Source organism: Manacus candei, unplaced genomic scaffold (assembly GCF_025592945.1).
Source record: "Manacus candei isolate 608988 ecotype Guabito, Panama unplaced genomic scaffold, ASM2559294v1 h1tg000046l, whole genome shotgun sequence".
NCBI classification, from domain to species: Eukaryota; Metazoa; Chordata; class Aves; order Passeriformes; family Pipridae; genus Manacus; species Manacus candei.
Window position 1 is genome coordinate 13153325 of NW_026138094.1, and position 27320 is coordinate 13180644.

The 27320-nt window shown below is 41.0% G+C and overlaps 1 protein-coding gene across 6 annotated transcripts in view; it reads left to right on the top strand.

Annotated features, from left to right (window-relative positions):
• Nucleotides 1-4535: 4535 nt before the first annotated feature.
• Nucleotides 4536-27320, top strand: part of LRRC28 (leucine rich repeat containing 28) — a 51060-nt gene continuing 28275 nt past the window's right edge. Inside the window, exons 1-6 of one of the 6 annotated variants that reach the window (XM_051796817.1) lie at nt 4536-4672; nt 5300-5645; nt 7123-7340; nt 11199-11239; nt 13773-13810; nt 14524-14661. In XM_051796817.1, coding sequence (XP_051652777.1) covers nt 7158-7340; nt 11199-11239; nt 13773-13810; nt 14524-14661 — 400 coding nt within the window. In that variant the 5' untranslated portion in view covers nt 4536-4672; nt 5300-5645; nt 7123-7157. Of the gene's footprint in view, nt 4673-5166; nt 5646-7122; nt 7341-11198; nt 11250-13772; nt 13811-14523; nt 14662-27320 lie in introns of those variants that run through there. The other 5 variants (XM_051796816.1, XM_051796818.1, XM_051796821.1 and 2 more) reach the window with 5 other exon arrangements.

Genomic DNA, 27320 nt, shown 5'->3' on the forward strand with positions numbered 1-27320 from the left:
CCCAAATGAGCAATAAACTGTTTTAAAAGCTTCTATTTTGAGCAGTGCTGATCTGAACCATACCGGGCATTACAAATAACTTCCTTTGAAATTAGCTTTTTCATTAGCATTGCTGTGCCATTGAAAAGGGAGTCAGTTCAAGTTTAACAAATACAATAGCAAATAAACTGAAAATAAAAAGACCTAAGCCAAAGGTGGACGATGCCTAAACGTTAAATACTGGGCATGCTGGCACTTGGCAGGCAGGAGCTCCATCTGCCTGCCAGCTTTTGGTACTGCTGCAGAAGCCAGAATTAAAAGTAAATTGTTCATGGAATCATGCTGTGATGAGTCACTGTAACTTTATTCCACTCAAATAAGACAGCTTTGTCTTTGTACTAAACCAAAATTACTAACTGGAAGTTATGAAAGACTTCCTAAGAAGAGCCAGTGCTTTCTGGAGAATGGGTTCTTTCTCCATGAGTAAAAGCTGAACATTTTAGAGAGTTTATTTCTTTCTGGTGTGAGAGGCAAATCAGTGAATGTATGTGTGATGCAAAAAACCCTCCTGTGCAAAGAACAGATGCAAAATTCTTGAAATTTATACCAGTTGAATCTTTGATCATTATGTATATGAAAGCTGTATTGACTGAAAAAAGCTTATGTAAGACAGTGTAAAGTGAAAACAAGGGTAGGTAGAATTAAGATTTGAAATTCTCCAAGAAAGAATGCAAACTGAAAATACTCTGTGTGCTTCTCCAAATCTCTGCTGATGACACAAAGCCCTCAGCTCTTGTTAGAAGAAAAATGTAAGTCATTAGTCCTAATGGATGAGGGAGAAAGTCACCCTCAGTGTCTGTAAGAGCAAAAAAAAATGACATTGCATATTCAACTGCACAAGAACTTTCAAAACTCCGGGCAATGACCATTTTCTGGGGATAAGCAGGAGACAGTAGGAAACACAAACCTTTGAGCCCCCAGGCTGGAATCCTGCCCTGCAAAGGAAGGCTCTGTCATTTTCCTAGACAGCTTCAAATATCCCAGGTAGGTGTTAAGCAGATTCTTCTCCTGTCTGAGCATGGCAAAGAGAGTCACTGGCAGATGCAGCAGACAGTGCACTGGGTTACTACTGCTTTACACACTAGTGTGTGCCATGTGCTAACACTGATATACAAACCTGTCTGCAGAACCTAAACAAAGCTGAAACTGCAGCTGTTCATCACTGACCACACTGATCTGGGAGTCTTTGTGCCTGGAAGGTTCCTCCAACCCACAGGACCTCTCTGGACCAGGTATAACTGCATGAGCTTATTTACTACTATTATTTACTAATTATTTGACCTTAAAGGAGAAACACTCTTTTCCTGTCATGCATCAGTCACACTAAAGCTTCCTGCTGCTAAAACCTGACCTTTAATTGCTCACTGGATATTTGGATCATATTCTAAACTTGCAAAGTCTAATTTAATGCACATGATTCAATATAAGTGGTGTCCATAGCACTGGGTGGAAAAGACTCACCCAGGGTTATTAGGGAGGCTGAACCTCAGAGTGTTCAGAACTCAAACTCAAAAGCTCAGGAAGATACTTTGGATCTCCTCGGTCTGTGACATTGAGAGCAGGAATCCTGTCACAGAAATGCCAATAACAATAATTTCTTCACATTTCACGTGGCAAAACAAGAGGAAATGTTTGCATAAAGGTATTTCCAACTGCATCTTCCCAAAGTTGTTAGGTCTCAAAGAGCTGCCTTGTGTAATAAATCTGATAACACATCATCTCTTTTTATTCACACTACATTCATCTGGCTTGTGTGATTTTGGCACAAACAAGGGATCACCAGTGAAGCTGAGCCCATTTGATCCAATTACTGGATTTGTTCCAGTAAACCACTGGATGATGGTGGGTCTTGAAGTCACTGACAGATGCAAATGACTCGAATAGATTTACTTCTTCAAAGTGGCATTTCAAAACAAGTTTTTTTAGTTTCTATATGTAGGCACAGATAAGATCAGACATCCTTCTGAGCAAGATGGAAATTTCAAGCCCCTTTGTTCCTTGCTTTCAGAAGCACAAAACTAAGACTTGAATTAGGGTAAAGAAACAGTAAAATGTACCTAGCAAAGAGATCCCACTAGTCTGACTGGTTAGATGGGAATGCCTTGGCAACCATGAGGCAAACACTCAGATTCCAATGTCCCCTGCTCTGCTCATCATTTTTAGCCTTGTGACTCCACAGGCAGGACTGTCCACCTGTGCTGGGCAGGATCAGAGCTTTGGAGATCAGCTTTCACCCTGAGAGAGCAGCGCTTTTCAGGGATCATCAAGGGGGAAAACTGAGAATGAATGTGAAGACAATAAAGTGAGAATCCTGAGTGAATGCTTCAGGGGGAAAGACACGAGATGACTTGATGTGTGTTGGTGTGAGCAGAAAAGAACAGACAGACAAAGGTTTGCTCTCAAAAATACCAGAGTGCAGTAATATTATCTCCTACCTGTTACTGTCTCAAAAAATCTCCAGCTGAAAAACCCCAAACCATTACAACATATGTGTCAATGAACACATTAAGTGTCCTGGCTCTGTTAGGAGCAAAGTCTCCCAAGAAAAAAGCTTCATCTTTCCTGTTAGCATTTCAGTAGAAGACAGAAGCACAGTTTCTGTCCTGATCAATGATTCAATATCCTGGAGAAGTACAGTTGCTTTGACACATCACTGAATTCTCTCCGAGGAATGTGTTGCTAACCATGCTCATATTCAGCTTCTACTTTGGTCTGAAATATGCTTAACTTTTAATTTCTCAGCTATTTATAACGCGAGACCAAAGTGACATTAAGAAGTGTGATGTAATTGCTGTTTTTAAAAGCGTGGTGGTATACAAGCAGGCCACTTCCTGGCATGTAACATCCAGCTGGGAAACACAGACAAGTACTGTCAACCACAGTAAGGAATAATGTGTGCAGTATGATATGATAAATATGGAGGACGTTGAATTTTGAAGGGTAAATTATTTCATCTCAAATTATTTCAAGCAAAATCCAATCTATTTTTCTGGAAAAAAAACCAACTCCAAGAAGACTGCAACTGGCAAGTAAGATGGAGCAAATATACCTGTCACAATCAATTATTGCCTTTCAAGTGCAGGAAAATGACAAATGAGCCATTAAGGATTGCTATTCTTTATTTAGAACTGAAAAAGAGAGAAATGAGTCTCCAAGAAAAAAAATCTTAAGCTTTTTTGTGTGTTGCTTTATTTAAAGAGAAAGTTCATTGAATATATAGAAGAAATGCCTTCTGCAAGGTGTTAATCTTGGTTCCCCTGCAGACCTGTTATGCGAATCTTGTTAGGACAAGTGTATGTTAATTAGTCTGTGGAAACCAGAAAGAGGATTTCTGTACCTGGGATTCCTTTTTCAGGCAGCTGTAGGGCTAATCTTCAGCAAACAACAACTTTTTAATACCCAGGGATGTTAAATATCCAGAGCATGAGGGAATTTGCTGTCACCAGAGTACTGTCACAACACAAGCCTTTCCCTAGGATGGGATTTATGTGTTGGGTTATTTTAGTGTGTGCGAACACACCTAAAATCAAAATGTTTCCACAGGCCAACTAAAATGGCTGTGACGGGGAGGTTTTTGGTGCAGGCAGGATTCTGTAAGAATCTGCATTCTTGGTTAACACAGAAATATGGGCAGCAGGGAGGGTGGTCCCTGACCACCACCCCTTCCGTGGGGAAATGATGTTCGCCTTCAACAGCGGGGATGACAGGTCAGCAGCAGGGGCTGTGTGAACACGTTGGGAAGCAAGTGGAGCTGACACACTGGATCAGGAATGGTGTGGCAGCAGGACCAGGGAAGGGATTCTGCCCCTGTACTCAGCACTGGTGAGGCCACACTTGGAGGGCTGTGTCCAGCCCTGGGCCCTCAGTTCAGGAAGGACATGGAGCTGCTGGAGCGTGTCCAGAGAAGGGCAACGAGGCTGGGGAAGGGACTGGAGCACAGGTGCTGTGAGGAGCAGCTGAGGGAGCTGGAGGGGCTCAGCCTGGAGAGGAGGAGACTCAGGGGAGACCTTCTCACTCTACAACTCCCTGACAGGAGGGGGGAGCCAGGTGCAGGTGGTCTCTTCTCCCAGACAACCAGCAGTAGGACAAGGGGACAGAGTGTTAAGCTCTGCCAAGGGAGGTTTAGGCTGGACATTAGGAAGAAGTTCTTTACAGAGAGAGTAATCAGACATTGGAATGGGCTGCCCAGGGAGGCGGTGGAATCACCATCCCTGGAGGTGTTTAAGAAGAGACTGGATGAGGCAGTGAGTGCCATGGTCTGGGTGACAAGGTGGTGTTGGGTCATAGGTTGGTCTCGATGATCTCAGAGGTCTTTTCCGATCTAGCTGATTCTGTGATTCCCTCACGGAGAGGGAAGGGGACACTGGGCCACGGGGACACCGGGAATACCGGGATCACCTGCGCCCCCCTCATCCCACCTGAGGCGGGCGAGGCGCTGCGGGGGCGCCGCGCTCCCATTGGCTGGCGGCGATGAGGCGGGAAAGGGGAAGGACTTGCGATTGGCCGGCGGCCGCGGCGGGGCGTCTCGCGAGAGGCGCGCGGCGGCCGCGGTCTCGCGCGGCCCGGCCCGGCCCCCCTCCTCCCCCCCCCGGGTCCCTGGGTCGGCGGCGGCGCCGCTCCCGCTGCGGCCCCGGTGAGTGAGGGAGGACCGGGGCAGGAGGGAGGGACGGGGACGGGACCAAGGTGATTGGGTCCTGGCGGCGGTGGTGATGTGTGTGTGGGTGTCCCCGGTGCTCTGCCCCTGCTCTCTGCCCGCCGGTCCGCGCGGGCACGGCGCCTCTCCGTGAGGGGGAGCTCCATGGCCGCCCTGGCCCCCGTTCCCCCTGTCCCTCTTTCCCCCTCTCTCCCCCTGGCCCCCGTTCCCCCTGGCCTCCCGTGCCCTCCTCTCTCTTCCCCGTTCTCCCCTCTCTCCCTTTCCCCCCCTCTCTCCCTTTCCCCCCCTCTCTTCCCCTCTCCCCTGTTCCCCCCTGCTCCCCCTCTCTCTCTCCCGTGCTCCCATCTCTTCTCCAATGCCCCCTTTTTCCCAGTTCCTCCCTTCTCTTCCCCATCCCCCCCCCCCGCCCCCTCTCCCCCTTTTGCCCCTTCTCTCGCCCTGCTTTCCCTCTCTCTCTCCTCCTTTCCCCCTTTCTCCCTCCCGTGCTCCCGTTTCTTCCCGTGCCCCCTCCTCCTCCGCCCTTTCCTCCCCTGAGTGCCCCCACTCCTGACAGGGCCATCCCTGGCTGTTATCAGCTTTCATCCTTCCCTTTTGCTCCCCTTAAAGGCCGTGGTTGTGGCTGTTCCTCTTTGCCAAGGCTGTGTCTCATCCCTGGAAGAAGATTTTTGACAAAAAGTTCGGCTGGAGGCGGAAGGGAGTAGGAGGGGTTTGCTTTGAAGTCAGAGCCAAAGCGGAGCAGGTTGTGACTGGACTTTGCATCCGTGGGGTTGTGTGTCCGTGTGTCCGTGTGTCCCATGGCTAAATGTGCAGCTTTTATGTGTAGTCACAACTCTGGAGAGAAGCCCACAAGTGCTGAACACCTAAAAAGCATCTCTGGACAAAGTGGAAGCCTGTTGGGTATTGTGTGTGTGTTTTGTGACTTCATAGCTCTTCATTAAAAAAATAAATACAGGTAAAGATGAGCTTTCCTTTACTCTTTCTTATATTGTAGCAGTTAATGCACAAATACTAAATACTCAGATTATGCACCTTGTAAGTTTTGATGCTTTTCCTTGAACTGTTTTAGTGCTGATCACAGAAGTGGAGTTGGGAATTGTGATGGCTTAATTTCCTTGATCTTCTGAGCTAAGGGAACTTTACTCTTGCCAGAGCCAGAGCGTGTGCCCTGTCCCCTAAGATAGCCAAGGAAAGGAACTGTTAAACTCTTAAAACAACCAAAACCAAATGCTATATTCTCCCAGAAGGACACAAGTCACCTGTAAGAGCTGCTTATCAGCAAATCAAGGGAATTACTGAAACTGAAAAGCAGTTTGATTTACAGGGATGGTCGGGTTGTGGGTCTTCAGCTGGAGTTTTGTTTACAGTTACTATAATCAGATGGAATTCTCGATTCAGGACCTTCACTTCCAATATCTATTATGGTTAGAAAACTCCTTCAGTGAGAAAATGAACTAAGAGAATGTTTTTGGTGGAAAGCAGTTACAAATCCTTGCCTTTCGTTAATGGTAATTAATTTATGTGCACGAGTCTGTAGCAAATTGGTAACTTTAAATTAATAAATAGTCTGGATTTATTATGTTCTGAGACAGTTGAAAAGATGCAGCATTGCTGCAGTTATCTAAATCTACACAACATAATCACAACTAGATTTTTGGTTGTATGTGAAAAACGAGCTGAATAAAGTCAGGTTTGAGATACAAGTTAATTTTTAATTTGTCTTCCTGCTTTTGTTTTGTGGTTTTGAAATTGTCAGTTAAAGCTTGACTCTTTGCTCTTTCTGGGTTTATTTTTAGTAAAGAGATGAAAATCTTTCAAATCTTGCTCTTTCTAAATTTTCTTGCTGTAAGTTTCAGGTTTCTCCTGTATTAGTTTATTATTTTAAAATGGCCTTAGTGGCTCTCCATCCCCAATATCTTTTCCAACCAGTAAACTCTTCCAGTAGTTTTGTATGGACAAGCTTAGCAAACTTTAATTGCCTTTTGTCCTTCTGGCTTAAAAGATACATAACAGTGAATTTTAGTCATCTGAGACTAAGAAGTCCTCTGTTAATTGTGCATTTTTCTTATCTGTGTGTTCTTTTTTTAGCACATACATGTAACAGAACAGATGTAGGACATCAGTAATGGTTAAGAGAGGTTGTTTTTGTTTTTTTTTTCTTTGTGGTGGCAACTTTGACAAAATTATCTGAAAGGTCCATTGACCATGGATGAAAAAGAAAGCATTATATAGGACTAAAGATTTTATTTCAAGTCCTATATTACACTAAAACTTGATCCAGAAAACAGTCAAAGACTTATGGTGTGGGTGTTCTGGATACTTTCTGTATTAACTGGAACAACAAATGATGAGATAATGAGTAACTCTTCCTGCAAAAGAATGCATGGCACACACCTTGATAAAGTTGTTTTCTTTCTCTTTTTGTCTCCTAGAAATGGGTCTGCTTTCAGAAGATGAGATGCACTAGATGTGGTGCTTAGTTATGGCATCAGAACTGTGTAAAACAATCTCTGAGGCAAAGCTGGAAAGGCACAAGAACTTGTTCCTAAATTACCGAAACCTCCATCACTTCCCTCTGGAGCTGCTGAAGGATGAGGGGCTGCAGTACTTGGAGAGACTTTACATGAAAAGAAATTCCCTGACCACATTGGTAACTACAACCTCTTTACTGCAGTGTTTATTGTCTGTGTGTTTAGCAATTCTGGGGTTTGGAACAGAGAAAACAAGATAATTAAAAAAAAAAAAAGTCTTAGAGAAAATCTGCCCCTGAATGATGTCATAACTGTGAGAGATGAGTATTGGGTTGTGTCATGATTGAACTTGCATAGGTAATGTAGAGAATAATAAATGAATGTTTAGGATATTTGTTACCCTGTTGAAGCTCTGAAGATCTGCTGGGGGTTTTCTTGTCAGGCTGGTTGTTCTGTTGGGGGTTTTTTAACTGCTGTAAATTTTACTCACTCAGTGGTCAGGTCTTTCTCCTGTTAAGTGGTACTAGGTAGTCTAGTCTGCATTCCTTCATTAGGCTGAACAGCTTTTCCCTTGGTTTGTGCCTAATTCCAAAGGCATTGTCAGTGCCAGGGTCTAATTCCAAGCAAAGTGCCAGTAGAAACTTATATCTGTGGGCTGCTATTGATAGAACACAGTTCATGTCAGGATTGTGGGAATTTCCCTTTGTGATTTCTTCCAGTTTCAGTGTTTTTCCCTGAACTGAAGGAATTTTCACCCTGAGTGAAATGTTGTGACCTCAGAATTCAGTGTGGGGCAGTTCCATAACTGTGTGAGGTGTTCTGAGCTGATAAGACTGTAGAGAACAGAGTCAAAACTTGCCACTGTCAACAGGGTCAAGTCTTCAAGGCTTTGTTTTGTTGTTGTTGTTTTTTGTTTGTTTTTTCTTGGGCTCTTCCATGGTGTTAGAGGTAAAATAATAGCCAGGGTGGAGGTACTGGAGGGCCTGACCAAAAAATCACTCAAATTATGTGTTTTTCAGTGTTTCCTAGGTAAAGTCCACTACTCCATTTTAAGGAGTGATGTCTAAAGCTTTGACAATGATACATGAGAAATCCTCAATAAAGGTTTCAGTTAATGGCCCAAAAGCTGAAAGGATTCTGAAGATTTTATGCCTTTTCTTCATATTGAGTGAGTCACTTAGGTTGGCATGTGCTGTGGAGAATTATTTTAGTGCTCTGGTTTTGAGCAATAGTTTATTAATGTATATTAATTTTAATGGGAGGACAGGATTCATGGTTACCAATTAAAGCTGCTATAAAGTCAGACTGTAAACAGTTCTGCCTTGACACTCTGTGCCATTCAGTGATTATTTAGTGGTGGAAGGTTCATCAAGTTTGCACTGCTCAAAAGATGGAACAATAAGGAGAATTTTGCATCTCACTTTTCTGTATACCCGTGTTAAGGCCTGGATAAAGAAGTGAAAGAAATGCAGATCATACTTAGACAAAATGACTTCAAACAGAGTGAAGTAGAGCATGATTAGATTGACAACAATCAGGATAACTTGCTCATAATGTGACTTGTTGGAATCTCATTCAAGTGCTCAGCACTATAGTTGGAACAAGGCAATTAAAATTGGGTCTCATTCACTGAGCATCTGTTCAGCAGAAGAGATGTTGGAAGTTGTAGTGGACCAAAATAGATCGAGTCAGCAGCATGTTACAAAAAAAGGCAGATGTCTTTTTGGAACATGGAAAGTTTCCCAATCTCCATTAAAGGCAGAAGGAAGTAATTACTGGATACTGTTAAAGGATAAGCTGGAGTGGAGAGTTTCATACTTGAGATCAGCCTGGGTGACTCGGAGAGAACCTGGAGAGCAGCAGTGGGGGAGTTCAGGGAATGTGCCCTGGGAGTGAGGGTTGAGATTGAGGGTAATTCCTCTGGCAAAAAGAGAACACAGAGAGGGAGAAAATCTGAGGAGTGGGGGAGAGCAGAAGTCATCAGTATTTTCACAGAACAGTATTTTCATAATGAGTTTGGTTTATTTCCCCAAGTAATGCTCTTAAGTTAGTAAAGTAGTAGTTAGTTATGTACATTGGGTGGGGTGGGGCAGAAATCTCACCTGAGAATAGTTGAAAACAAATAAGTTAATGAAGGAAGAGGTCTCTTCCTTACTCATTTGATTCCATGCAAGGTGATGAGCATTAGCTCATCAATACATTTTAAATTGTATGAGGATTATTAGCAATCACCAAAACTAATACTGCACCATGTTTCTTTAAAGTTAAGTGATACTTCTGTCCCACCAGTTCATCCCTTCAGAATTCTGAAAATACTCAACTAACTCAGCTTTTGTTCTTTGCTCCTCTGAAATGACTCCTGTCCTTGACAGATGAGTCCTGTGAAAATGTCTGGAGTGGTTACACTGACAGAATTTACCTTGCCTAAGAATAATTTCATTTTTGTCTTCATTGGCAAGATGGAAATGATGGAGGGCTGTGACATAATGAATGGATCAAGAAGCCAGAAAGCACACCTGTATCCCAGGGTCAGGTCTTCCCACTTCTCAGTTAATACTGACTGATACCATGAGCCTTCCAGTACCCAATTTCCTCATTTATTAAAAGGAAATAGGTGTTTGCCTTCATGGCCCTGCCAGAGGCAGGATGTGGCCATATCAAAGAACAATTGTCCTTAATTTCTGAACTCAGAACAGGCAGTGCTGTCCCATTCTGACAGAGCAGCAGTGACAGTAGTCTGTGGTTCTGGTTGGCACCCTTAGTGCGATAAAGAAGGAAAGTGAGTTTGGGTTTTTTCACACTTCCTCTCCATTTTTGCAATTCGAGCTTGAATTCTCGTGCTTGAGCCGCAGCCTTTGCCGGTTTCCCCGGTGTGAGGTTTTCTCTTTGCCCCCATGAACCCGGTGCCGGGAAGGCCCGTGCGCTGTGGCGGAGCTGCCACGAGGTGGCAGCGCCGGCTCAGGGACAGCCCCGGGGCCGGGTCATGACGTCACCTCGGTCGCTTCTGACGTCACCCCTCAGTTCTTCACCTGGCCCGGCATTTGCTGCTCCCGAGTTCAACAAACACCCACAATGGGGTTGTTTGCTGCAAGAGAATATCATTACATTGCTGTTTCAGGGGAGCAAATCAAGTTATGAACACGAAGTTCTGTATTTTGGATAATAATACACCTATTTCAGGTGTCACATGTCACGTTAATTCACATGAAAATTGCTAATTTTATCAGGAAAATGATCGTGTGGTTGAGCTTCTTTTAAAACCCATTTGTTTCTGCGTATTATCTGTATTGAAAAACCTCATTTTCAATAAAACATATCTGTGTTTAAAGTAGGTTTCTTAAGCAATAAAACTGTCTTAACCTTGAATAATTTTGAGTACAGTTACCAACATGACATCTGAAACTTGTGAAGTCAATTTTGTGATAAGTGTTCATGGTTGTAAATGCCATCAAGGCAAAGAATTACTGCCAGTTAGCAGTTAGAGAATGATATGCATGTTAATATGGAAATATGGAAATCTAGATTGATGGATTCAGCAGTGCTGGCTTGGTGGTAATTGATTAAAGCTACACAAAGATTGTAGGTCATTTCCCAGTTTAGCAGCATTATAAAATGCACATTATGGTTACACATCTTGTGTAGTTCTTGTTCTGCTTTAAGTCTGTAAAGGCTGCAGCTTCTTAGCAGTCTCTTGCCTTCAGCTAACTCATTTATTTGAATATATTTTCAAAAGTAAGATTTTGGTAATCCATCTTTGCAGCCTCAGAAATCTGACTCCCATTTTGTTGGGGACCATATTAATGTCACCTCTAGACTGCAGCTTTGTTTCAGTAGTGAATTGCTCACCCTTGACACAACCCAGATTGCCCTGATGGAGAATGTTTGGGGGTGTGGAAACAGGGTGTTGGATAGAGGCTCCTTGTTGCCATTTTTCCTGCTGACATGTTTTAGTGTGGTTATTAAAATGACCAGGGTACACAATATATGTGTCTTGTTCCTTGTTTTGAAACCTAAAAACATCTCTAACTCTCTTTCAGCCAGAAAACCTTGCACAGAAGCTTCCAAACCTCGTGGAATTGTGAGTTTATGTAGGACTTCTAATATATTTTTATTATGTTGATCCATCCTATGTTAAAATCTAGAATGTATTAATTGCACATAAGCTGCATCTAAAGTGTGAAGGGTTTTCTTGAAGGGCAAGAAGGGCTCATTTTAGGAGGTATAAGTCCTTCTGGAAATTTTTTTTAACTTCTTGTTTATTGTATAACAAGAACCTTTATACAAATGTCTGTACTGCTGAGGGAATAAATCCTGTTGTCACACTGGAACCTCCCAGTGCAGTGGTCAGAGGGCTGTGACAGAGCCAGAGGAATAGGTTACTGCCTCCAGCCCATCCCTAGTTGCTCCTTCCCACCCCAGCTCCCAGGGGTTTTATGATCTCAGTCTTGCTGATTGTAGTAATAAGTTTTTTTGGATCCAAGTCCCAGATTGTCAAATAGGAGCAGGGATGAGCATGTTGGGGAAGGAACTATGGAATGATGATTGCTGTAGGCAGAGCAGTTTATCCAGTCATGTCCAAAAAATGGATGTCCCACAAACTGTATTATTTTGACAATTAATTTGTGAGCCCCTGAGACAATGTTTTATTCCCTCTCCTTTTTACAAGGCTGTGATTTCCCTGTGTGACAGGGTTGGCAGTGAGGGGTTAAAAAGAACGTCCTCTTTTCCCCTTTTGACTCCTTTGGCTCAGTTTCAGCTGTGGAACTGCTGGAGCATTGATCCTGTTTGTTTAAAGGAGAGCTCCAAACAGGAGGTGTTTCTGTGAGGAGTCGAATGCCCTCAGCTGTCTGATCTTGTCATCTTCCTGTGGCCCTGAAGCCCCACCTTCCTGCTGCACGTGGCCACAGAGTAATGGAACTGGTTTGTAGGTCACTGCAGCCTCCAACTTGCTTAAGAGCCAGTCCTGCCTCATCATGCCCCAGCCTTGAGAGTGTGTTTATGCTCTCAAGCAGTAAAATAAATATTGTTGTATTTGATATAACGATTTGCCACAGGGCATCAGGAAGTCTCAGTGTCAGTTGATGGTGCCTTTAGGAAAACCCGTCTAAATTACAGCTAAAAATAATTTCTTACAAACACTGATTTGTAGGAGTCAAACCTAATTATTTGGTGTTTAGAGAGCTCAGTTGCACCACCACTACCCCACACACTCTGGTGGTCCAGAGAGAGCTGCAGTGGGCCTGTGGTTTGTGTAGCTCTAATTGGACAAGTCAGTTTTTGATCAGACAATAAGAGATGTTTTGTTGACAGAGAAGAGACCACAAGATAAAGATTTATTTATAAAGAATAATTTGTTACAGTGGCTTTCAATTTTGAAAGACAAACTTAACCGATTTTTATTTTCCTAAAAGTTCCATCCTTAGTAATTTCACTGTGTTTCTTTGTCTGTCATGCCCCTCATGCTGGAATACCAGCTGTAGATCCTCATAATATGTACTTTTTTAGGTTGAGTGAAATAGTTCACAAATATTTTCAGGAGCTGCAGCTAAAATCAGTAGGAGAATTCTCATTCCCAGGTTATATCTCAGCATTTCTACAAGCATATCTGCTATTCTTATGCTTGTCAAATTGGTAGCAAATATCTGCAATTTTTAAAGAAAGAGAGAAGGTTCAGATGCTCAATGCAGTTGAAATGTCCATATGTCGTTTTTCTTGTTCTGTCTCTGTATCCCTGAAAAGACAGGCTCCTGCTTTAGGAAATGCCTGTGGAATAGAGTGGAAAAAAAAATTACACTGTGCAAATAATTCCATGTGTGCCTAAGCAATTGGACATGGAGTGCTCAGTATCCCCTTACAATTCAATATCAGTATTGGACAATTTTGGTACTGTTGTTTTCTCCAAGATCCAGTTGTTTATTTGCAGCAGTGATGATTAAAGACTGACATGTGTAAAATCTAAGATGAGTTTTTGTGCTACCAGTAGTACTGGAAGTGCTCCATCAGAGGGTGCTGAATATTCTTAGTCAGAGATCTGGCCAGCCTCTGTAACTACATAAATATCCATGTGTCAGATTTGGTTTTTCTGTTGAAAAATGTACTTTAAGTTTGAAAAACTCCCTTGCAGTGAGTATATAGTGTGCTTGTTTCTTCAGTCTTTAAAGGTGGGAGAGTTCATGTGCGGGGAAAGTGTTTGTAATTGTGTAATTTGGGTGGGTGTGGGCTTTTTCCTTTTCTTGGCTGGCATTTAGCACCAAATAACCTGGTGATCAATTGTGGTTCATTCTGGCTCTTCTGTCTGGTTTATTCTCTTTCCATTTTGTTTTCCTCTTGTGACTCTCAAACTAAAGCCCATTATTACTGTAACTGTGAGTGGTTTGTTTTACATAATTGTATGTAATTTTCCTTTATGTTAATCATTGAATAACCTGAGTGAGGCTTAAGTACCTGTCCATTGCCATTTTATACAGTTTCCACAGCTTTTGTGCTAATAGGGAGGAATGGCTTTGAGGGGGTTCTTTCAATCTGAAATTGGATATTTTGCAAACTGATTATGCAGCAGAAGTCCTCCAGGGTAACAGGTGGTGTCCTCTGCTTTTTTCTCCTCCCCCCAGGTACCTCCATTCAAATAACATAGTTGTTGTACCTGAAGGTAAGTAATCTACCAGCTCACAATAAGTGGCAGGAATCATAAAATATTCATTTTTCTTCTTTGAAGGGGCCTATTTTTCCTTTATTTTCCCATAAAACATTAAAGATTTTCATACAAAATATACCAGCATAGCTCTTAGTCGATAATATCCTTGTTACTGCTATGTTAAAATCTTTAAATGATCCTCAAATGCACCTAAATGCTGTTTGCTCCAGTTCTAATTGCAGAAAGTGAAAAGGCTAAATGGCACTCATCTGCAGAACAGAAATCCAGAGTGTCTGCTGCTTTCAGGCAGTTACCACACAATGCTCTGCTGGTTTAGATCGTGACAGATTTGAAACCTAAAGGAGCAAGAACTTGGGGTAGTTTTTCTTAGTAACTGCAGAGTTATGTGCCCAAGTAGAGGAAATTAAACTCTGGGTATATAAATTGCACAGACTCAGAGCAGAGGAGTGGGGAAGGTTATTTCAGAGCAGAATTGTCTGAGGAAAATCTAGCAAGTGTTCTGTATTTGTTACCCCCTGTCTCACTGCCAGCAGAACTATTTGTTAGCAAGATAAACATTTCCACAATTGATGTCGTTCGGTTGTGAGACCGACTTTTAACACCTCTCACTGTGCTCAGACATAGGGTACTGGGGCTTCTTATCCTCTCACAGCCCTGTTAACGTTTCTTTTGGGTCCCATTCATGTTTTAATGTGTTCTCTCACAAGCCATTGGCTCCCTGGTTAAGCTGCAGTTTCTGGACCTCAGTGACAATGCCCTGGAAATCGTGTGTCCGGAGATCGGCCGCCTCAGGTCCCTGCGGCACCTCCGCCTGGCCAACAACCAGCTCAAGTATTTGCCTGCAGGTGAGTGATGGGTGAGGGCTCACAGCAGTGCCAGAGTCATTTCAGCTTCATTGGCCAAGTGCTCTGGGTGTGTTAGCACTTTACAGTTGGTACAACTCGCACTGAAGGCCTGGGCAGGGATGGACACTGTAGATGTGCTCTCCGTACTTGTAGAGTCCTGGAAAATGCTGCTGAAGTGGGAAAAACGTATTTATTTAACAACCTTTGCCATCGTATCAAGAAAATATTGAACTTCCCTGAGAAGACACAAAATACCAATGACAACTGTCATTATGATAAAATGATGTTTTTTCCAATTTTCCATAATATACAGCATTCCAGTCCTTCCTTCCTTTCTTTTCGCCCAACAGCCCTGCTCTCGTATTTTCTAAAAAGACACATGTCTGGCAGGTTTGCCTGTGGCAGTTCTATCTCATTGTGACAGTAGATAACAAATGTTTGTCTTGCTAGTTTATAGTACAAAAGCAAAATTTATTCAAAGTAAATGTGACACAAAGTCAGAAAAAGTTGGCCATAGGCAGATTTTGAATGATTTTTATTTTTTTTTTGGCCTTCTAAATCCTTTGATAAGCAGATGTAACATTATCTTCCATCAACCTTATATATTTTCAGATAAGATGATGGTGATTCTCAAATATTTTTTAATTTTATTTTTTAGTTTTTCTCTGGTGTATTTGCATTTTCTGCTCTTCAGAGATGATAAAAATCTAAGGCTATGATTTCAAAAGCCTGGTCTAACTTAATCTAACAGGATTAGCTTTTGGCTCTGATTTTAACTAACTTCTCAATGTGACCTTCATGTGTTTGCAGGTTCACATTGTTTATTTTCAAGAAATATATTGCAAATGCTCCTTGAAGTTTTGGGTGCAGAAATCTCACTGTCCTTTCTTTGACTTTTCTTATTAAGCCTGGAAAAGTCAAAAGAAATGTTTATGATCGGAAAGAAAAAATGTATATGACTATGTAAATGCTCTGGAATGAAATTAGATAAACCTGTTAAACATTATGACCCAAGGCCAATAAAATTTCCATCAATTTTCAGATGTCCTACATTCAAAAGAAAGGAGTGACTTGAGTGTGCTTTATGTTCCTCAAAGATAATTTACCTTATGGTGCTGTACCATGAAAGAAAGACTTGTTCAAAGAGAAAGTGACACATTTGCTGCAAAACTTCACACATTGACTTAAAAAGGTTCCAAAAAAGACTTTCAAAAAGATAATTTACATTACTGAAGAGTTGATTTGGAGTCTACCACATTTGATTAGGAACTGGTATCAGCTGAGGCTTTGCTGCATTTCATTTCTCCTGAAGTCTGTACAAAATTTGGTGCTGGGCATTGTCCCTAAGTGTGTTTGGTTTTGTGTGCATGGAAAATTTGCATGCTTAGGAATAATACAAGTGTTGAGTTGGAGGAGCCAGTGGTGTCTCTGTGTTTGCTGGGGGAGTCCCATGTGCCAGAGCTGCTGTCAGAACTAATCCTGTCACTGTCACTGTGACTGGATGTCACACAGCTCCAGTGCCACCAGCCTGAGCAGGATTAGCCTTTCACTTACACTGAATAGTTTGCCCTCTGGAGAGTTAATCTGCTGCATTGAGTGTTTCCTAAACATAACAATTCCCAAAGAGGGCTTCCAAGCATGTTTTCACAGTTGTTTGTGGAATGGCGAAGATTTCAAAGACTTTGTTTAAAAAATAAATTCTGAGTTTCAAAGTAACACATATGTTCAACAATTGAAAAAGTAGAGCAAGATGGTAAGTTATGATGAATTGTTTTATCCTTAATTATACTGGTAGCATGAATCTTCATAATAGTGTTAAATAATGTTCTGTCAGGAGAGCTGGCAAAGTTAACAGGATTAACTGGGGTGGGATGGGATTTCACTGCAGTGCATCATTTCACTGTGTTCACTGCTTTCCTTACAGCAGATCCTGCACTGCAATGCATTCCTAGGGAAAGACAGCTCCTAATGGCTCTTAATTTATAATAAGTAACCATTTAAGATATAATTTAACTTCTACTAGTGCAGCTTGTGTGGAATGTAAAGATGTGCACTAAAAATAGCTTTGGGGTTTAAATGACACTCATTTATGGAAGGGTGATTGCCCTGTCATTCCTGTTGGATCTCCATGCCCATTGTCTGGTCTTACAAATACCCTCAGTTTTTAGAAATTCCATGGATATCTAGGGGGATACTCTTAGTAACATCCTAAACCAATTGCTAAAAATGTCTTCAGCACAACTGCAGAACAGTTGGATGGTAAATGTTTGTCATTAAATGTTTGAACACTCCCACTGTTGTATTGCATTTTAATTTTTAAGAATGATGCTCTGTTGTGTCTTCCTTTAATTGTGATTAAGAGCTGCAAGAAACAATGCAATTAATAGCATATGTTGATTCATTATCCATTTTTAATTGTTTTATTCCACAGTTGTGCCCCTAACATTCATTCATTAGTATTTAAGATTTGCCTTGTAGAAACCAAATTTTAAAATAATTGAAGGAGTAGCATTTAAGATTTCGATTTAAGCCTCTGGTCTGACTGTGGACATTGTTCAGGCTCTGATAGAGGTGGGGCTGTGGTTTAACTTCCACGTGATGGGCAAGATTTTAGTCTCTTAAGTCCCTGTTTCCACAAAACTTGTGAGAGTTTAATAACAAAGAGCACTCTGCTTTTGTCAGGCTGTGGTCAGGATTGTCCGACGAGTTTTAAAATGTGATTTTAAGGGAGAGGATGGGGGAGAAGGATAACGTGCAACCAGTGTTAGTTTCCTGAAGAAATCAGGGAATACAGGACTGATGAGGGGGAAATCTGGGATGAGGTGCTGCAGGGAACTGTGTCCCTTGGAGGTGAGAAAGCCCTTTCTGTGTGGTGTAAATGCTGATCCTTTGTGCTCAGCAAACACTTGCAGTGGTGTTACCCTGGGTAAGATCCTGTGCTGTGGCCTCAGGGCTCTGTGTTTAAAACTTGGGGCTTCCATCAGCAGCCTCAGTGCTTGTGGGAGCTGCTGACAGATGACTCAGCTGAATTGAGGAGAACTAAAGGGGAAAATTTGTCCAAAACAAGCGTGTTGAAATTGAAATATAACATAAAATAGCTGGGGAAGAAAATGCCGTGTAAAATTCTCTTAATGTCATGATTTGAATATACTTTAATGAGTGGACCAGCTTCTGCCTAATGGAGAGTCATCAGTGTCTAAGATTCTCTGGTAATCACAGTCCCTGAGAGGTTCTACCTTTCAAAGGAGAGCTGATTAAAAGAGTTGCAGAGAAGTAATGTGAGATTTAATGTTACAAAGTTCTCCTGAGGACTTGTTGTCATTTAAATGCACATTTTTATTTTTGTAAATCTTGTAACTTCTGTCTTTAACAGTCTCTTGGTTTGTTTATTTGGCTCTGGTATATGTAATTCTTGAACATGAAGTCAAACTTTGTGAAGTTTTCTACTATTTAACACTCAAATAATCCAAATTCTTGAGGGCCATTTGGAAATGTGTAACAGCAGAGATCTTACAGAAAAAAATCAGCATAAACAAAAGATGGTTACTTCATATTATTTCATTAGTTCATGTGTAAGCTTGACTTAGAGTTGACATTGTGTTTTCACAGTAGCTTAACTTGGTTTAGAGATTTCTCCTTTTATTCAGTGAATTGATGTTTCATTTTAATTTAGAATTGTAGAGTTATCCTATATGAATGTGCTGTCAGAAGTAAATTTTCTGAATCTTCACACTTATGAATGATTAATTAGAAAGCTCCCCTTTGTTTCTGATGTTTATAGTGCATATGATATTTCATCTCCTTTCATTCTTGAGAAATGATATTTATTTTCTCTTTGTGTGAGAACTATGGCATCATTTGCATAGAAAAAAGAAAAAAATCCAGTGAGATGTACTATAAAAATTAACCTTGGCTCTGGGACTCCTCAAGAATATCTCAGTTTTGCTGTGTTACTGTTTAGATTTGGTTTGACTTGGAAACTTTTGGTGTGCAGAGGGGGCTCCTCAGGTTCACAGTTTGGTCTTGTAGTTGGTGAGTGCACGTTTGGAGAACAGATGGCTTGAAAGGGGGTGGGTTATGCTCAAATTTGGACTTAAGTTTCTTATTTGATGAGGATTAGATTTTTTTTTTATTGCACATTACTCGAGAGGTACTTCTCCTTAGAAATGGCAAGTTGTAGCATCTTGTTCTGAGATTTAATTAAAAATGAGGTTATGTTTACTCAGCACATGCTGGAGTTAATTATAGATTTACTAAAATGAAAAGCTTCATGTTTTGCCAAGTCAAGAGCAAAAGCTAAGTAATTAAAGAAGAGGGTATGGTTTATGGTCCCAGCCCATCTTTTGGCAAAATTCCCTTTAAGAAGGGCAGGGAAAAAAAATCAGCAGTTGTCTTTACATGGACTGGAGCAAAGTTCCCTTTGTGTTTGCTGTCAGGGAGCTTTGAAAACCAAGAGTTGAGTGCATTGATCAAGCAAAAAAACCAAAACGTGGTCAAATTATGTAAAACTTTGATGTCAAGTGTGGGGTGGTGGTTCTTGAATCGTTCTGCTGGTGGGGGGGCAGCAGCAGCTGCTGAAGGGGGTTCAGCTCTGAGAGACAAAGGCAGGTTCAGCGAGTGCCCCCTGAGGGAATGTGGGGCTTCCATTTCAGCTCCTGTGCTGTTCCCTGAGAATTCTGCATCTTCCAGCCACTTGTTGCCATTTTGCTTCCTTGAGGTAGAGTCTGAAGGGAAATGTCTTCTCCTGCCTCTGGTGTTTTAAAGTGCAAACTTCAGCAATGGCAGGGGGGTAACAGCACATGGACTCTTCCTTGCCTTACTCCTCAAGTCCTTTCCCTTTTTAAGGCAAATTGTTTTAGAAATACAGTCAGTTCAAGACTCATTAAAATACATTTGTAGGCTTATAAAACTTCATCTTCAAAGCATTTGAGAAAGATCCTGTGAAGCTGATAAGGGAGTGTTATCCTCATTTTACAGAGTGGAAAAAAGTGTTTTTAACAGCAGTGATTTGCTCCAGGCCACAGCAGGAGTCAGTGTTAGCCAGAAATAGAACCTGGGTGTTCCCATTCCATTTGTTAAGACCACACCTTTTTGAGACTGATCATGTTTAATATTGGGGAGGATTGAGTCTCTCCACCCATTATTAGGAAATTAATAATTATCTCTCCATAATGAATAACCCTCCAAGTTAATAGGAAATTAATGGCGGTAAGATCAGTGAGCCTTTGTAACTGAAACAACTTGAGCTTCCAGAAGGCTGGAAGAGTCCAGGAACATGAATTTTGAAATATATAACTTCCAGATAAATCCTAGATAATTTTCTCATGCATAGGTAACTGCAGTGGTAGTGTCAAGAAAGGTGCAATTGTTACTAAAATTATAAATCAAATGATAATTGTTGATTGCTGCTTTGTTTATACAGTAACTCTTGGAATGTTGAGTGATTATTGCAAAGCTTTGGAATTTGCTTTACTGATTGGGGGGGCAAGAGAAGCTTTCAGACATGAAAACTGCATATTCATTTCTCTCACTTTTTTAATGTTGCTGTAAAGTACAATATCTGTATTTACTATTCATACCAGCATTTCACTGGTAAAGACTTCTTGAATGCCCAACTTAGTAATTCTGAATAGAGCTCAATAGAAGGGATTTCAATAAATCTTAATTAAGGGCATATAAACACGACTTCTTCCCTCCCTCCTTTTCACAGTAGATTTCCACTGATCATGGGCACAGCATGCCAATAATTCTGTTCCTACTCTAGACCCTGGCATGAAAATATGTAGTCCGAACTCATTTTGTTAAACTTGTGTTCCACATTTTGATTTAGAGCCTTCAAAATGGAGGGGAACAGATCCTTGTTTCTTGCCTGCTCCCCCCAGATTTCCCTTCTGCTTTTATTACCGTCTCTGATCAGGGGAGATCACTTAGATGCTTAATAAAGTTCAGATTTTTTTTTTTTTATGATGGTTGTGACTTTAAAAGCAAAAGCACAAACTGATGCAGACCCTGTTCTTTTTTTCCAAGTTGGCATAACCTTAGTCCACTCTGCTTTCCTAATTTAGTAACACGGATAAAAATATGCACGCCGGGCCAGGTTTGGCTCTCCAGGCACCCATCCAGGAGCTGGTGTTTTTGAGTAAATGGACTTGTGGGGATTTGAGGAAAACACAGATTAGGTTACATGAGCTTTGCACTCTGGAAATATGTGACTATTTAAAGCAGCATGGACTCCTAAATAAAAATATGTTAATTATTATAATAATATGTTGTTTTCCTTGAAGTAGTTGATGCCTAATTATTAAAAATGAGGTTTTATTTGCACAGATCTGTAAAATATGTGTTGTTTAATAATTAATTTCTAGCGTCAATTTACTGTATAAACTCAAGAGTCAGCACACTAAGGTTTACATTACCTCTTAGGTTCAGCAACAGCTAATTATTATTTTTTTTACCTAAATTGATGCCAAACTTCCCCACACTTGCCTCTTACTGAATTGTGTTTTTCACTGCAGGATTAGTAAGGCTCAGTAATTACACTGTATTAATGCAGAAACACAATAAAAATACCTGATAGTATCTCTTAAGACATTCTTTGGATTTCTAGGAGGAAAAGTTTTTAAATGTTTTGCTCTTGTACAAACTCCAATCCAGGCAGCCTGGAAGGACTGAGTTTTTTATAGGACAAATTTCCCCTATGAAATTACAGCAGAGAGGAGTCAGGACCAACATGGCAATGGTTGGGATTGGACTTCATGACCTGACTGGAGGTGACCAAAGCCCAGGGCAGTGCTCTGTGCAGTTGATATTCCTGATGGATGAACTTCCATGCGTGTCCCAACACAGCGGTGCCGATGGAATGAAAGGACGTTGGTTGCGTGAGATTTTCTAACAGTCTGCCTCGCTCAAACATTTGGTTTGGGTTAAAATCTCGGGAGGACCACTAGTACTTCTGAGTGCTTTGAATTTATGAGGAGGGAAGTGAAGACAGAGGATAAAAAAATTCCACTAAATTCCTGGAAATTTTTGTTAACTGAAGTTTTTCCTGTGTCCCCTCACCTGTGTAGTGTGTCAGAATGAGTCATCTGTGCACAGAGCTGCTCACTATTCTCTCTTTGTCTGCTTGCCCCTTTATTTTTCTCCCACTTTCCCCCCGTTGAGGGGTTTTTAAAAGCCTCTTTGTTGCTGTCATGCAACATTTTTTCAATATACCATGGAAGGTTCATAATGTCACTGGATGCTGGTAACAAATATAGTATAAACATACAGTCAGAAAAATTCTAGACCTATATTTTATGCTTAAAATGTTGTTCCAATATATGCTTTTGTTCCAACACTTCTTCCAGATGGTCTGTTGGGCTCACTGGAACTGAAATATTTCCCGTAAATGTAGCAGAAATGACGTTAGGAAATGAAAAAACCCAACAAAAGTATCTCTTTCAACAATGGCCTGTGGTATTGCTCATTCTGGGGTCTCACAGCAGGTCCTCAGCAATGCATGTGCTGAGCATGTATGTGTTGTAATTCATTAATCTGCAAACTAATAGGAACCAGTTGGAAGAAGCCATCAGTGTCTTTCATTGCAGCATTTAAATTAGGGATTCAGATCTTGCTTTGTGTCCCAGGCTTATTGGACTAGAAAATTCCCGTCTTAAAATTTACTATTCTAATTTAGCCCAATCACTGGAAAAAAGTATTTGGAAATTAAGCTCCTTTAATGAGCATGTTTTTAGTTAAAAAAAAAAAAAAGTTAAATTGGTTCAATTCGTTGTATTTCCAAGTACGTGCGGTTTTATAAAGCAGATTTTACCTTCTGTGGTCATCACATATCAGGAAAACAAATCAGGGACAGACTGAACCTGGCACTGAGGCTTCACAACAGTAAGTTGATGGCTAAAATCCTATTGTAGCACAAGCTGTTTGAGTTTTCTCATTAGTTTTATAATATTTAAAGGTGGCTCAAAATTGTGACATAACTGTACTGATTTCAGTTTTTTTCTTACTTCTTACATATTGGCAAAATGATAATGATTTTGTATCAGTCACACCTTTTTTTAAAGCCTCTAGTTTTGGTGATGCTTTAACATGAGAAAAAATCTGTGCCTGATTGAGTTTTGACTGTATTTAAACACGAGCTGATGTAATTCCTGAGTTCTTTAACAGATCCAGGAGTGTCTGGGAGCAGGGTGCTGTCTATCAGTGTCTGGGACCATCCTGGTTTTGCTGGAATTCTGACCTGTAAAGATTCCCTTTTTGTATAGAACCCTTACTGGCCACCAAATTTTAGCCAGAGTGACAGTGTAGAATGAACATTGTTGTAGAGGGTCAGACTGTCTGTGCCAGGCTGCCTGTGACCTGTTACCCAGTTTTTTTATTCTCAATTCCTGATCCCAGATCCCTGCGTTTTTAGTTTTGAAACTGGATTCTGAGACCGGGCCAATGTTGCCACTTGTTCCCTGTGAAGTCCTAGTGAAAGTTTCCATGCACCCAACTCAAAGAATTACCCCCTCCGGTCCCTCCCGGTTCCTTTCCTCCTTTGAAGAGGAGTTACTGAGAAACCTGGTGAGGTGTAGGTGAAATCAGGATGCAGCAGGAAGAGCCCAGCCAGTTATTCCCAGTGGTGCTCCCAAGCCTGTTGTGCTCCTGGCTCTGCCGTGCCCTGGAAATCCTTGCAGGGACGGGTCTGTTTGCTGAGCTCTGGGCCATGGCCTTTCCCCCGTAGCTGTTCCCCTCCAGGGCTCTTAGACAGGAGATAAAGGGCTTGGAGCTGCTTCTAATGGAGGCTACTTGGATGATTCCTGCATTCCTGAGAGGATGGGAGCAGATTGAACTGGATTCTCTATTGTTGATGGATTTGGTGCTGCCTCTCTAATCCCGGCTCATTCTTCTGCTCGGCAGTCCTTGATTTCTCTCGTGACTGTAAACCCTGTTTCTCCAAGGGTTTTCCTGTTGTTTGTGGGGGGTAGACAGGAATTTTGAAGATGTTTAGAGTGCTTTGACAAACATTCATCTGAAGGTTAAAACTGAGATGTTGGAGGTCTTAAATGTCTAAAATATAACTGTAGAAATGTGGTAGTCATGATGCATTTTTATGCCTTTTTATTAAATAAGGAGTCCTAAGTACAACTCATTTCCACACAGTTCATTAAACATAAAATTGCATAATATTTTTCTAGTAAACTCAATTTGAGATTTCTCAGTGAATTGCTAAAATACAGACTTTTTCTAAAGGAAGAGTCTTGCATGTCCAAGTAACTTCCAAACTTTGCTTTTAAAAGGCAGTCACGTGGCATATGGAAAATAATAAATTGAAAGGATTTTAAAATGAAATACTGATTTTAGTAGTAGAGTGAGAAATGGTCTTTAGATGATGATAAAGTGAGTAAAAGGGGAATGTGGAAGTGCTGCTATCACATAAAAATAGTTCATAGAGTAACATACCAAGTAGTCATTCAAACATCTGCCAGAAGAAATGGCAACCTGAAGTTTCTGGGGTGTTTGAGAACAGAGCCCTGATGGAATTGTCCCCCCTGCTCCACTCCCAACTCCTGCCAGTGTTGGAGCTGCCACTTGGGAACTGAGGGCTTTGGAAAGTCTCCTGACCTTTGAATAGACTCCCAATGACAAGTGGAGCTGGAGGCCACGAGACAAAAGTGGGAAGTTTATGCAGCAATATATAACTTTAAAGAACATTAAGTTGTCATTGCTGCTTTGATCAGTGATAGGGTATACTTTGATAAAACTCAGATAAAGGGCTTCAGGCTGTAGCATCAAAACAATGCATTCTGTTCCTTTTAGTTTGAGAAATGTATTTCTACAGTCTGTTTTTAAGAAGTGGAATGTGCTCGTGAGAGCTGATTAGACCTGGCACACAGACCTAAATAATGAAGGTCAAATAGAATTATTTGGGGTTTATGTTTTGATTGTTTGAAAACTAGGGTTTGAGGTTTATGGAGAGGACTTGTTGTGACACAGTTATGTACTACAGGAAAAAAATCACTGTGGAAGTGGCCACAGTTGTGTTTGCATTCAGTCATTATTCCATTTGTGGTGTTTGTTTTATGCAGGTTTATTGACTGCAGAGAAGAGAAAAGAGAAGTGGAGGGTCTCTGGTTGCTTTTGGTCAACCTTATTCCTCTGGAGTTGAATCTAAGATGTAGAAAAGCAGATTACCAGGAATTTAATTCTGTAGGGATGCAATTCTGTGGTGTTTTCTTGCTTGGGAGCGTTGGAAGGTTTTAATTATATAAATGTATCTGGAAATCCATGAAGACAATAAAACCTAACATTTCTTATTACCTGCGTGGGCTCTAGAGCTCTATAGACCATTACTGTGTTCATAGCTCTGGCAAATCCCCTTCCATCCCCAAAATTGCTCGTGTCACCTTTGATAATCTTCATAAATGAGAAGGTGTGATGGCTCATTGCTTGTCTGCCTGGTTTGCTGGACAACTGTCAGCAGGACTGTTGGAAGTTCATGTAATCACCCTTGTGTTTATTGTGATGGAATGCTTGGATATATGCTAAGATATTGTGGGGAGGGTTTTTTTGCTTAAAAAACCCCCACCAAAATAATCCAAAAAGGAATCTTTGGGATCTTTTAACTTTACTTTTGTATTATAAAATATCTGCAGCAAAACAAAACTCACGTAAGTTGCTGTAACTTCTTTTAAGGTGTCCTTCCCCTTCTTTTGAAACTTCTTCCCTCAACATGCTGAATCCTCTGTTGAGAGCACAGCAAAGCCTCTTCTTTGGAATTTGATCCAAGGGTTTTTCCGTGTGAGGGCTGGCAGGAGTCACGTTCTGAGCAACCCCAACACACCCTGGGGCCATCACGAGGCGGAGTATCAGCCTGTCTGCAGGGGGGAGAGGAGGGGTGCTGGACTTCTAGTAAGGCTCTTCCCTTTGACTGTTCTTACAAAAACCATCACTTGTTATTGAGGGCATATTCCCAGAAATTAACCTCAAATAATCATCCAGTGCCTCATATCACACTGGCTCCCTGAGTGAAGGAGTTGCAGAAAAAGTTGGTTTGTAACTCATCTGCCGGCACTGAATTCTTCTGTTGATGATCTGATAGTAAAGATAAGGCTTTCCTGATTCCACATGTGAGATATATGAACCTCACTTCTGCAACTTCAAAACAGCTGCTCTTTAAAATACTTGTAAAAGTCTTTGGTTTAGAGCTGTTACCCAAAAGTAAAACTGAACTTAAAGGGAGTTTTAAGGGTGTCTCTCGTAAACATTTGCCAAGAGCTGTTCACATGGGTGAAGACAGATGTGTATTGATAAGGCTGAGACTAAACCTCCAGAGCTGTGGATGTATTTTGAGAGAGATGTTTCATCTACAGATGGTGTTTGTGTTTCTGTAGTATGAGAACTTCTTTAATACCCACAATCTGTTCAGTGGTGTTTAGTCAGGCGTTCAGAGAACCTCAGCTTTGAAAGGATATTAAACTGCAGCTCTTTTTTCTCTGACATTTCTCATCAGTTTGTAAATGTGTGTAGTAACTGCTTTGCTAAGTCCAGGTGTACCTTAGAAGGGCCTTACTGATTTCAGTGTACTCTGCTGCCAAAGGGCTTTAACTTGGCTTTGCTGCTCTGTCTTATTTTGGGAGGGTCCCAAGCCAAGCTCAAGTAAGCCATACAAGCAAAACCAGCTTTTCAGGGGGATTATGTCCATGTTTACTGCCTTTACTGACATTGTTTTAAAATAAATAAAGAAATGGTGAAAACTCTGGTTCACTGTATCATTCACCACCATACCAAGGTTAGTAAAAGTTAAACAGTGTGTGTTTGCCAGCACATGGTTGCAGACTCGCTCATGAAATTCAGTAGTTGTTAGTTCATAGAGCCTATTGAGCTGTTTAGTGTTCAGAAGATAATTACCCGTTAACTAAACTAAAATAATTTGCTAGTCCTTTTTTATGTAAAACCTCTTACTAATTCCTAATTTTTGAGATCTTTCTTACAACCAGATTAACTTTTGTGATAGGAAACAATTAGCTCTTGAATCTTAGTTTTTGCAACTTTTAGGGTTGGGTGTTAAAAGTTAACTTGTTTTCCCCTTAAACTCTTAAGTCTTTATAAATAAAGTTATCTGAGAAGGTACTTTTGTCTCTTTGGTTTCCTTGGGGGTTTTTTCTTTCCCTAAGCTCTCTCTAACCTGTGTGCAGTGATTAGCTGTATTAACAGGTGGTTGATTTTACTTGTGCATTAAGCAAATGCAATTTAGTATTAGGGATTGAGTGCTCAGGGGAGCTTGGAGAACAAAGTCATCCAGTCTTTGCAAGTGAACAAACACAAAGTGTTAGTATTGTGCAATAGAAGAATTTTATAGTGTATCAATTTCCATTTTGACCTTGTTGACCAAGTATAACTTTCTTTTTTCCATACCATTGTGACAGAGTTAAATTACTCCTTGTTACTGACATCCTTGTTTTCACTCAACTGGTCTGTTGAATGAATTGAGGCAAAATAAAATGCATCATTTACTGACACTAAATCTAAATGGAAAAAGCCTGTGAAGAGAATGTGTGGAACTGGAGGTATGATGTGGGATTAACCTTCCTGTGGTTCATGTCACACACCCAGAGTTTGATACCTGTATTTCAGTTCTCTTAATGTTATTGCAGCGACATTGTCCAAATCTGCATTAA